This window comes from Camelus dromedarius, chromosome 2, assembly GCF_036321535.1.
Source record: "Camelus dromedarius isolate mCamDro1 chromosome 2, mCamDro1.pat, whole genome shotgun sequence".
Lineage (NCBI taxonomy): Eukaryota > Metazoa > Chordata > Mammalia > Artiodactyla > Camelidae > Camelus > Camelus dromedarius.
The window spans coordinates 5,318,613-5,331,665 of NC_087437.1; the positions used below are offsets into that span (position 1 = coordinate 5,318,613).

A 13,053-nucleotide genomic window follows, 5' to 3' on the forward strand; every position below is an offset into this window, starting at 1 on the left:
TAAATTAAATTAAATTAAAAATTTTTAATGGAGGTACTGGGGATTGAACCCAGGACCTCATGCATGCTAAGCCACTGAGCTTTACCCCCCACCCCAGGCATTTTTTCTGCATTTACATATCCCCACAGAATATACATCCTATTATTTCGTGAAGTTTTTCTCCTACTGATGGCATCAAACTGGTGATGGTGTCTCCGTACTGACCAGGGTTCTGAGAAAGAACCAACAGAATGGGTAGAGACACAGATAGACAGATATTTCAGACTATATATAAATAAAATCATCTGAGCTGTGTCTGCTCTGGGCCAAAAAGAGTGGAGTTACCGCCTGGGAGGGGCTGGTCCTTCCACAGCAGGGACCATCCACAGGAAAAGCGTCTCTATCACAGGAGAAAGGCAGAGAACAGCTGTCTTTGGCACAAAAGGCTATGATCTCAGAAACAAAATGATTATCTTGGAGAAACCATGGCAATGAAAAAAATGCCAGATGGTTTAAGAGAACAAATATTGGCTCCCTTGTCAGAGCAGAAGGTGGTGAATTGTAGATACCAAAGACACTGACGTGACTCCCTGGCAAGTCCCAGTGTGGACGGTCACAGAGATGGTCGGGAGACCTGGAAAGAGAAGACTGATCCCCAGAAGCCTGCACAAGGCACAGACATCCCGTGTTGTCGGACGGGGCTGTGGGACAGGTGGGTGGACCGTGCCCCAGAGTGGGTTCCAACTGCAGACGTGCCTCTCACCATCCCCTCAGGGATAAGACAGTGACTTTTTGGTGGGACAATAGAGCCATCTGAAACCTCTGCACAGGGGGCTGGGGTCCCAGTAGGGATCAGAGCAGAGATTCCCACAGCGTGCCAAAGGATCGTGTCCTCCATCTAGTTTGCTTGACACTGGATCAGACAGGTGCCAGCCTACATGGGAAACGCTCAGAGAAGCCAAGGCTGGGACCACTCCCCAAACGCAGGATGAGACCATCATGATCACAGATACCTCTCTCCACAGGCTGGGAAAATGGGCAGAAACTATTGGGAGGAGAGGTCCTGGGAGTCAATTCAAGACTGAACACACAGTGGGGGCTGGGGTTGGGGGGTAGAGCTCAGCGGTAGAGTGCATGCTTAGCGTGCACGAAGTCCTGGGTTCAATCACCAGGACCTCCAGTGAAAAAAAAAAAAAGAAAAGAAAAGATTGAACACACACATGTTCAATCTTTGGAGACAGCACCTGACAACAGTGCCTTGAAAGCTGTGGGGGTATGGGGGCTGTCATGGGTGCCCCCAAAGCCCATTCAGTCTCCAGCTGCACTAGCAGGAGCCCAGGTCCAGCTTTAGGCAGACCAGGTTCTCTGCGGCTGCTCTCCCGGACGTCTGCACCGTCGGGATCCCAGGATGCTGTGCGGGTGAGCCCCTGGGGGGCGGATCTTCTGTGTTCCCACAGCCGTTCAGGTCAGTTAGACCCAAGGTCAGAGTCAAACGTCTTAACGTAAATGATTTAAACGGAGAGGAAGGGCAACAGAAGGTGCTTCTAGGAAAACTAAGTCGAATGCTTGGAAGGGACTCAGCAGAGGACAGTTGCTTAACAATAACTGTGGCCAAGTTAGATGTGGGGGAGGGGGCTGGAAAAGACCAGGGAAAAACCAGGAAGACAGAAGGATTCCACGGTCAGATCCGTTTGCTGTACTTTCAAGACGCGGACACTGGCCATCGGGGATGCTTTGGTTTATAGAAGAAAGAGGAAGTGGAATTCCAATCAGCAGACCCCTAACTCAGAAAGACTGGCAACCACTTGTGTATTTACATATTTTATATTAAAATAAAACGTGTAAGGTGTGAATGTGGTTTTCTTTGGTTCTTTTTAGTTGACTTTTCCCATTAACCCACCAGCTCCCATACCAAGTGCACCAGCCCAGTGCCTTCCCTGCTGCTGTCTTATGCTCAGTCCTGGCGGCAGATTTCACAAGCAGCACTGATGAGCGAGAGGACACCCTGGGGGGGGGGGCGGGGAGGACGGAGAAGGCTCTGCCGCTCACGGAGCTCCTGAGGGCGTCCACCAACCCCCACGGGCCCCCCGGCTGAAGGACGCGCAGACTCAGAGAGAAGACCACGGTCCCTGCTTCCGCCTTTCTGTCTCTTACCCTTTACCTGTTGGTCCCTGTGGTTCCCTGCTTTCGCTTCCAAGAATGACCCTTTCTGCTCACCCTCTAGACTTTAAACTCAAAGAAAGTAAACAAAATACCTGTGATCAATGCCCTGCAGATGGACTTTCATCCAATTCACAGCTGCCTTTAATTTCAGGCCATCGGTTTCCAACTGAGAAAAATGCAGTTATTTGCCCCTGACGCCACACTTCCCCTCGCTTGGCCTCCTCGGTGCTTTCAGAAAGAGATAGAGGCAGTAGGCAGGCGATCTTTCTAAGGGATGATCCCAGGTGACCAATAAAAGAAAGAGGTATTTACTTACTATATGCCAAGTCCTACCTTCACAACTTTTTAATACATTATCTCTCTTCATTCTCATCGACTTTGAGAGGCGATGGCCCCATTTATACAAGTGAAACGTGGAAAAGCAAGGAGGGGGTGGTTTCCTTTTCATACACTGAGTCAGTCAGAGATAAGGGCCTGGATACCCACCCTGGCCAGACTCTAGAATTTACCTTCTCTTCAACATATTGCACTGTTTGCAAAGCTGGGAAGAGCCAGGTAGGTTTCCTTGAGAAAGTGTGTGTGTGTGTGTGTGTACGTGTGTGTGCGCGCGTGTGTGTGTGCGTGCGTGCGTGCGTGCGCGCACAGAGAGGGAAGCCAGGAAGACGTGGCTGAATCCCAACAGCGCGTCTGCACAGAGAGCTGAAGATATTAATGTGCACATGAGGAAAGAGGGGGAACCGTGAGAAAAGAGAAAAAGCTGATCAGAACGATTTTGTGGTCAGAGCTCCGGGAGGCTCCGGGAGGACAGGGGTTGTCGGAAAAGCAGGGTCAACTGCAAGTCAGGAGGGACCTGCCTGGGGCTTGAACGGGAAAGACCTTCCCCGGAGGCCAGAAGGGTGGGGAAGAGAGGAAGTGGCTGGGCCTGGAGGATGGATGTGAGGGAGCTGGGCAGACACACCCGGAGGGAGGGACGTGCAGGGAGGGCTGTCTGGGGGTCGGGGCAGGGGTCTAACAGAGCCTCTTCCCACAGCTGAGCCAGTGGCAAGCCCATCCCCGAATGGACACCGCTGGGCTGTGCTGGTGACAGCTGCAGACACGTGGTTCCTTGAAGGCAGGGCTTCTCACCACGGGCTGCACAGGAAACTCTGGGGGAAAAGCCTGGACATCTATGCTTTCAAAAGCTCTCCAGGTGACCCTGATCCTCACCTCTGAGAGATGCTGGTCTGCCCTTGGGCTGACCCACAAGGCCTTCACCCACTTCAGGAAGCACTTCCTGGGTGTCTTGAAAAAACAAAGAAGACCACCCCCGCGCCGAGAAGCTCACCGTGAAAGGAGGGAAGTGGATAAATAAATAAGGATGAGTAAAAAGAAGCCCTAATAGGCTGATGCACAGAGAATCGTGGGAACACAGACGACGAGTCTTTCACCCCAAAGGAGTCTGAAAGGCTTCCTGGAGGAGGTGACCTGTAAACTGACCCCTGAAGGCTGCCTACACCATCTGCAAAGAGGAAGAGAAACCCACACACCCAGGGGTACCATCTGTCCAGAAGAGGTCACTTCTCCTTTTGCCTTTGAGAGGTTGATGCTACTAAAAGGGATGGAGGAGGGGGTCACTGTCCACTGATTTGGGGGACACTCCGAAGCGTACCAGAGGGAAAAGCAAGTCTGAAGACTTGTGCAGGGAAAACGGGTGAACCACAACATCCAGACCATCACCAGATGAAAATTAGAATCTGTTTCCACCTAACTGGATGCTAGTCACACCTGTACATCACAGTGTTGAGATGTGAAGAAAGAAAGGTCTATCCAGTGGTGTGCTGGCCAAGGCTTACAACAGGCTCTCCAGGGGGGAAAGCCCTAATTTCTAGCATTTGCCAATTTCAACGGTGTAATACTTCCGCCACGGCCAATTTCAAGCTACCGATGCGACTGAATCTGGCCCTGCACGAGCAGTTTGGAAGTGACACACAGAGTTGGCTTGGTGGGCTGGTGCATAACCTGGGCCCATCACAGGTGGTGAAAACCCTATTTCATTCCCCAGGATTCCAGGGGAAACGCCAACGCATTCCTGAAGTGCGTGTTTGTGTCAGGGAGGACCCGAAACTAATATCACCCAACAGATCAACACAAAACTAAGAGGTCAAGAGGGAAAAAGTACAAACATCTGTGGAAGAAATAAAATTGGCAAATAAACCTTATGGAAACCAATCTGCATATCCAGGAAAAGTTTCCAAATAAATCTGAGTCTTTCCCATTCTAACTTCCTAACCCGGAAAATTGACTTCTTTTTGAAATAAAAAGACAACTGTGTCCTTACTTTAGTCCGTAACCACGTCCCCCCACCCCCTCCAAAGACATTTTATATGGCAGGTATTCACTCCAGTTTCCCCATCCAGATCACATTTTAAAATTTCAGTATTTTAAAGGCAGAAGAAAGACAAGTCAGTGGGGGTGCTCTCCCCTCAGGCTCACACAACCACACAAACATCTGGTGAAAGCAGTGTCTACACCGCTCCTTCAGACACTGGTTCTTAAAACTGAGGGAGCTTCAGAACCCCCCAGAGGGCTTGTTAACACCCAGACGGCTGGGCCCACCTCCAGGGCTTCCGATTCCGCAGCCCCAGGGCAGGGCCCAGGAATCTGCATTTCTAGCAGCTCCCCAGGTCCTGCTGCTGGTCCTGGGACCACACTTGGAGAATCACCTTCTTAGATGATTCTCGATCACTGCCATGAAGTCATGTTTCCTGTGGAAACCATAAAGTCCGCCTTCCACAGCCATTTTACTGTGCAGACAGCAAGGGACTGGACACACATCCCTGTGGCCTGCCCATTGCGTGTTCAAGAAACCACGTTTCTGGTGTCGCTGATGCAGCCGCGGGTCACAGGGCAAACTGCACACCGTGGCAGGTGGGGGCAGGGCAGCAAGCACAGGCCTGCTTGCTCGGGTCCTTAGGGCCGCAGCCCTGCATAGATGACCTTCTGTGTCCCATCACCGGGGCCACCCTCCGCCAGCCACTGCGGGCAGGGTGAACGGACCACCCCCATCTCACAGCTGAGGAATTTAGGGTCCTGATGGGAGTAGGGGGTGGGGGGTGACCCGCCCACCCTTGACTGCCTTTTGACAGTACCTCACTTCTTCCGCACCCCATTTCCAGTTAGAGGACCAGGATCGGGGGGTGCAAATCAGGTCACCACCTCCTGACTGTCTTTACTTCACATGCCCGTGGCACTCCTGGCCCCTAACCTAACTGGCCCCAGATGCTGTGTGTTTGCAACTCCTGTTTCAGAGTTTTTTTGTGGACTCTGTTCTGTCTCATTTGCAAGCAGCTCTTTCCCATCCCTGCTCAGATGCAGACTGCACCCAACAGCCCTGCTCCCCACTTTAGGCCTGCTGGGAATGGTGTCTGTGGGGTGCCCCCCGGCCCAAGGCGAGGGCCTGGCCGCAGGCTGCAAGGATGTGGGAGCATCTGCTGTCTGGTGGGTCCCAGCATCCCACCCTCTCCACAAAGAGCTGCATCCTCATCTGTCTCCCTTGGGCACAGAGACTGGGGTCCACCCTCGGAGTGACACCAGCCCTGTGTTTCTCCCAAGGCTTCCTCAAGAACATACAGCCTTCCAATGGCTGCTCCCTTTACCTCCCAGATGCCAGGGTGTACAAAAGACTAGTCTAACAAGTCCACGTGTCCACAGCTGGAGAAATGCACTTCAACGCACACTGGCAAACCTTGGAAAGAATTCGGCCCTTCCCAAATCCCAGCAGAATGTCACAAGGTTTGAGGAATTCCTCCACTCACAGCAATTAGGTGGCCTCGCAGATCAACACTTCTTACAGACACCCTTCAGCACTTAATGGGTCGGGGACCTAACCCCTCCATGCCTCAGTTTCCTCATCTATAAAATGGGGGCATTTACTCATAGGCCCATCGGGAAGGGGAAAAGCCCATGTGCAGGTAGATTTTTTCTCAGGATGCCTGGCAGGGGTGCCTTGGAGTCTAGCTCCAATAATAATGCTGCTTTTGTGATTACGGAGGCCACAAACTACGTGTCTGCCTCACTTGTGTCCCTCAGAGCTTTTAAATGAACAAAAGAAGAATCTTTCTACACAATGGTCTGGCACACACAGTGTGTTTTTTCCCCTACAGAAAGGGAAAAGTGGGGTTCACTCCCCGACTTGGCGGGCGGGGGGTTGACACAGGAGTGGGGGGAAGGATGAAAGGGGTCCTCGCAGGGTCTAGGGAGGTCAGGGGAAAGCCACGTTCAACAGCAGCCAGGCTCAGAGGGAAGAAGACGATAAAACAATCACTGTCCAAACAAGAACAGCCCGGCTGCCAGTCCCACACTTACTTCCAGGACCGTCCACTGTTCCACAACAATAGCGTCGTAGCCCTGCACGGCTCTGCTATCTTCTGCGGAAACAGCTTCAAAGATGAATACTCCATCTGTCAAGCCGTGTAAGGAATCTGTGGAAAAAAGAAAAGGCGGGAGGGAGGGGGAGGGAGAATTCTGTAAACCGTCTGTGGCCTTACAAGAAGCAAAAATGTTCACTGCATTCATTAATAATCCCAATCAGAACATCTTTTCAGCATGTTAATTAAAGAAGGCACACACAGCCATAGAGTCTAGCCCCATCAGAATGAATGAGACTAATTTACCTCGCAGCTCTGAATAATATCCTTGATTTTATGAGCCCAAATTTCATTGTTAGCAATCACCATTTGATTTCACGCGGTTACCTTCCTTTTTCACGCTCCGACGTCAGGATACACCCGGGGGGAACTTATTCAGGGTAAAATGCAGTCATGGAGAGACAGTTTTTAGAGGAAGACTGTGTTGAGGTGAGAGAAATCATTTTTAAGGGGGGACAGATGTCATGCAGCAGATCTGGGCTCCCAGACGCAGTCCAGATGTGCTGATGTCTGGGGGACGTGGGTCTGTAACGCAGAACTTTAGGCAGCTCTTGTCAGGAGGTGAAATCTGCGGAAAGGGTTTCCCTGGACATTGCTATTGTGAATGGTAAGGTTCTGAGTTTTGTACAATTCAACAGAACCGTCTCAGGCAATGAGGGTATCAAGAAAAATACAAGAGGGTCCTTGCCCCTGAAGAAGACTTTAAAGGAGACACTTTTTTTGTTTGTTTGTTTAATGGCTCCTACTAAATCCCCTAGATTCACTTAGATAAGAGATTGTGGGAAAGAGGCCTGGATTCGGAAGCAGGTGCTTTGGGCCCATGCTCTGCCCGAAAAGGGATGTGCCCGTCTCAGGGGCTCGGGCTGCTATCTGTGAAAGGGGACTGTGGACAGACAATCCCTCCTGGCCCCTAGACTGTTTTCTACAAACCGCCACTCAGTCACACTGTTCTGGCCTGAACTATGTCCCAACCCCACCACCCCCAACTCAAACGTAGAGGCTCTAACTTCTGAAGTGACTATGAGACCAGAAGGGGGCAGGGCACAGCCTTTCAAGGAATGCTACAGCAATTAACATCAAAATGGTGAAAGATTCAACCCCCAGGAGGCCTTGAGGCTCAAGATGATGGGAGATTTAACTTCTAGTAGGCCTTGAGCTTCATTATATGCTTATTGTAATATGTTAGCATGATGAAAACTTGCCTACAGCTGCCATGGCAGTCCCAAGGCTAGCCACAAATGGTCAAAGAGTGAGAAATGGCCAGCTTCCTGGGAATCCCAGCCCCTTCCCCAGGCTAGTTAGACTGGTCCTTCTACTTATTTGCATATGAAGCCACCAAGCCCATAAAAATGGGCAACTCTGCCCTTCACGGCCACTGCCTCCCCCAACCCCCATTTGGAGACAGCCCACACTGTCTATGGAGTGTGTACGTACTTTTAATCTGAGCACCCAACCCCCACACCTCGTGGCCTTTCTCTTGCCTTCCAATGTATCTCTCTGAATAAATCTACCTTCACTCAACTGTGGCTCGCTCCTGAATTCTTTCTGGTGTGAAGCCAAGGACCCTCACTTGGCGGGGCACATCCCAGGGGCTCAACTGAAGCCTGGGACACGGCCCTTCTCACGCCCCACATCCGTTTTTCCTGCATCAACTACATTTGGAGATAGGGCCTTTCGGAGGGTAATTAAGGTTCAGTGAGGTCATGAGGGTGGGCCCAGGACCAACAGGACTGATGTCCTTAAAAGAAGAAGAGACACCAGGGCACCCCCAACGAGTCCCCACCCCTGACCTCGCACAAAAGAAAGGCCATGTGAGGACGCAGAGAAAGTGGCAGTCTGCAAGCAAGGAAATGGGGCCTCCCCCAAAACCAAACTTGCCAGCACCCTGATCACAGACGTCCAGCCTCCTGAACCACAAGAAAATAAATGTCTCTCATTTAAGCCAGCCCATCCATGGTGTTTTGTGATGGGACATGATTAAGGAAGTACTATTTTTATTTTAAAAGACCAATTCGCACATCAATGTGATCTTTTCTTTATCAGGAATAGAAAAGTGACCAATTCAGAAAGCCCCTTGAGTCATGCTGGAGTTCAGGAACTGTCCCCATTTTCCAGAAGTCACTAAGAAAAAGACCAACAGATAAAAACCCACAGCGGTCCTTAGCTTCTGTCTTCCAAAAGACCTCATTAGCCAGTAAAGTGCATGCTTAGAATGCACGAGGTCCTGGGTTCAATCCCCAGTACCTCCATTAAAAAAAATGTGTATATATATATATATATATATATATATTAGCAGAGCTGCCTCAATGGAGCCGTTCTTGCCAACCCGCAAATAGGCAAGAATAAATTATTACTGTTTTAAGCCAATGAGCTCTAGAGTGGTTTGTTACACAGCACGACTGTGGCAGTAGCTGGCTGATACAACGTCCAACCCAAACCTAAGAAACATGAGATCAGTGAACTTTGCTATAGCCTCAGGATATTCCTGATCATTGCAGATCTGATCAATCCAGAATAACAGAGGGGCCTGACCAGCTTGACAAACCACTGCTGTGAGCAGAATTCCTGGAGCACAGCAGTCCCACCCTGGTATTACTCCTCCCCGACCAGACGACACTCCACTTCAAGTCAGATCCCTGTGGGTTAATCAATATTATGCTCCATTTAAAAATTTGTTTCCTATATGGAGAGTCTGTTATGAAACAGCCTTTGCAAAAGTACTAAGCTGGCCTCTCTCGTCTACTCGGCTAAAAAGTTTCCCCCAGGTGTCTGTGCAATGCTCTCCTAAGACATTTTACGTAGGTGACCAGGGAAGAAGAAACTTCTCTTTGGCTGAGTCACATTATACATATCTTGGGGTCCAGGACAAGCATGGACCCTAGCCCAGCTCACATTCAGAGTTCTGGGTGACACAGGACCGACTGGAGTGAGTCTGCCACTGTAGGAATGCCCTCTGGAACCCCTCTGAATAAAGCTTTCCCAAGTCCTGACCTGGGATGCCTCGGACCCGAAGATACTCACTGATTCCTTCAGTATTATATCAACACAGCACAAATTTCTTCAAGGCTTTTACAGAAACATGTTATACCCAATTTCCAAAGCCTGCCTACAGCTCTTCTTAATGGAAAGCCTCCAGGCCCTTTAAACGTGCCGACCACGTGCTCTAAGTATCAGCGAGCCCAACCTGATGAGCGTATCAGCACTCAGCAGAAGAGCTGAGGTCCAGAACGGTGAAGGAGACGATGATATAGCCCATCCGGACTTCCCTTCCTGCCCTCCGCCTGGCATCCCTTCCTTTCCCTGTCCCCCTCCCCTGAGTCACAGGCCCAGGGGGAGGGCTGCATGGTCCAGGCTCGGGGATGTGAAGTAGGAACAAACCAGGTCCTAATTTACCATCCTCCTCCCTCAGAGCCTGCCTCCAGCCTCTCAGCCCACGGCTCTGTTACTCTGAACCCAGAGTGCTGATTCACCCACTTAACTGCCGAGCCAGTTCAGAAGGGCTGTCAAAACCTGGTCATCTGCAACAGCAAAAATAGTCCATGAACCACAGAGAGCAGACAGCCAGGCTTTTAAAGAGCCCCTTGTTTTGACGGTCCTGTCCACTACCCATCTCCTCATCACCTTCTGGGGTCGGGCCTGCTGTAACGTGCTCCGAGCCGGTATGGGTAAGTCCCTCCGAGAGGGCAGCTCCCTGTGCAAAAAGGTGAACCCACTCTCCATCCACGGATAACGCTCATTATCACTGCATTTTTCATGAAGGGAAAGATGCTCCCCTACTGTGCACAGAAAGCTATCTGCCCTGGCATTGTATAAATATTTGATGCCAGGCTTTTGGCAAAAGGCCACCTTAACTTTCTGAGCTTCTGAGTTACAAGAAGGATGTGGGAAAAGGCAATCTGTCCCATTATCCCAAGAGGTAACTTCCGTGGGGCAACCACAGCCCCTGGCACAGGGAGATTCCGTCTAGCAAGCTGGCCTTCAAGACTCACCCTAGGTGAGCTGCTCTTTTTCCCAAGTCCAACCTGAAACCCTCACGCCATGACAAGTGGTCGCTGTGTGCGGTCTATTGGAAAATGCTACCGTTCTTTCACAAAGCTAGGATGGTCTAAATTGCCCATGCTGGGGGTCGCTGGAATACATGTCCTTGGCCCCTGAACACCCTTTTCCCCCACCAGCACGGTGCTCACCCCACTCGCTGGGTTCCAGCATTGGTGTGCACCAGCCATGATCCCACATGTTATTACAAAGACGTGCAACCGCATTGCGAAGGCAATCGACCAACCAGGGTGATGAGACCGTGTGTCTCCCCCATCACGTCACGGCTAATCTGCCAAAAGAAGGGAGCAGGCTTGCTGCCCCTCCCTATTCTGCAGCCCTCACGGCTGCTCCTGGCCTGCCCTCCCTCCTGCACTCCTTGTTTGACGTGGTGAATAAGCCAGAGGAGGTGATACTCCGCTCCAATCCCAGTAAAGGTTCGCCTGCAAATTCAGTGTCATTTAATCCACCAGACGGGGAGGACACGCCCCGATTTGGTGCTTGCCGGCTACGAGGCCCACGCCAGGCATGGTTCGTGGTTTCTCATCGCAACCTCCCCCCAGTTCTGCAAAGGTTATCGTTCCCCCTCAGTGGGTGAGAAAATGCCAGTCACAGGAGTGAAATCACGTGTCCACGTTCAAGTGAACACCACGGCCAATCTCCATCTGAAATATGGTTTCTTTGGTTCCAAAGCCTACGTTCTTTTAACAGCTGAGTATGTTCTTTCAACAGCTGAGAGAGATTTTATCAAATCACCAGAACAACGGGCCCGGCGATGAGCAGCCCAGGTGTCCAGCCTGGTGGAGGCGGTGTGCTCTGACCACTGGGCAGCACTTCCTGCCTTCGTGGTTTGCATGGCATCTCAGTGGATTTGCAGTGAGGTGGCCTTATGGCTTCTGTTTGGGGCCAAATCTGTGCAGATGCCATGCCTTCCTGCATGGGGCCCCAAGAGAACAAAGTTACGCGTGTAAACGGATAAGCCATGTATATCACACAAGGGATGGTATAGAGCCGTGAGGAAGAACGATCCACAATGACATGGGAAAAGGTGGATGAATATTACAAAGAGAATGAGGGGGAAAAAGCCAAATACAAGAAAGAAAGGCTCCACTCACATAAAGTTCACGCCTTAATTATGATGCTCTGGGTCAGTGCTGCGGTCGCCCTCGGGGAGAGGGACAGTGAGGGCTGTGAGGGCGACTCTGATGGGGCTGGCGTGTTCTGTTTCTCAGTCTGGTGCTGGCTGCACAGGTGTGCCTACCTTGTGAAAATCCACTGAGCTGTGTACCCTTAGGATCCGCACAGGTTTCTGAACGCGCACTAGATCACAGGCAAGAGCTGACTTAAAGACGTGCCACGGACGGAAGAAAAAAATGATTTAACTGCCTAAGTGAAATCTACCCCCTACATTAATTACTAAGTGGTTCCCCTGAAATAGAAGCCACGACTGTCCCCACTGGGCCAATGTGCCCGGAGACCACGGTGTGCCAAGGTTGTGGCCGTGAACCACCTGGAACCTCATTCGCCCCTGCTCCCCCAATCTGCAGGGGCCTGGTGCTGCACACCCCAACACCAGCTTCCCCTCCCTCACTATGGCATTATTGAGCATCATCCAGAAACCTTTACTGGGTGCCTTCTGTATACAGTGCACTTCTGTGTACAGGCACTGGGACACTAACAGGTACAGGCAGCAGGCCCAGCAGGGTTTGCAAATATGTCTGCATAAAATATGTGTCCTATGTGTACTTATTTGAGCGATGTGCATGGCTTTTACATATGTATTCTGCAAATAAAGATACTTTCATTTACGCTACGCATCAAAAAAGGTGGTATAAATACCAAATGGTATTTGGATTTACATGCAGCTGGGACATCAGAGAGAGTTTAAGGGAAACCTAATCTTTACAAAGGTAGGCAAGGAGTGGGGAGGGTATAGCTTAGGGGTAGAGTGTGTGCTTAGCACGCACGAGGTCCTGGGTTCAATCCCCAGCACCTCCATTAAAAAAAAAAAAAAGGTAGGCAAAGAGAGACACCCAGGTACACGTGTCTCCTGATAGGACCCAGCATGTGCAACACAGCATCTTCTGGAAGGTATTCTAGTCCTAAAATGCTGAACGTATCAAGGCCTTAGAACTCAATTCCAGTCTATAGGAGACAGAGGCTGGAGAAATACGCCAACCTGGGGAGGCACTGACCAGACCAGCCCAGAATGCAGGACACTCTGCAGATAAGAGGTGAGGTTGATTTCAAGCAGTCGGGGTCATGAAGAATGAATGACTCTTGTAGATAAAAGAGAAGGGAGGATATGGTTGCCCTACGCAGTGCCTATTGCTGGGTTGGATTCTGGTTTGGACAACTTGCTGCAAAGGACATCTGTGAAACAGCGGAGAACATCTGAACATGGGCTGAGGAGAGACAGTACTGCCGGAGGCGGGAGGATTCCTGTGCTAGGAGAGGGGGAGGGGGGACT

General features: G+C 50.8%; 1 protein-coding gene across 2 annotated transcripts in view; it reads right to left on the bottom strand.

Moving 5' to 3' along the window:
- Positions 1 to 13,053, bottom strand: part of RFTN1 (raftlin, lipid raft linker 1) — a 177,748-nt gene that overhangs the window by 30,611 nt on the left and 134,084 nt on the right. For both annotated transcript variants that reach the window (XM_031469711.2, XM_031469661.2), the window contains exon 7: positions 6,487 to 6,602. In XM_031469711.2, coding sequence (XP_031325571.1) covers positions 6,487 to 6,602 — 116 coding nt within the window. The remainder of the gene's footprint in view (positions 1 to 6,486; positions 6,603 to 13,053) is intronic.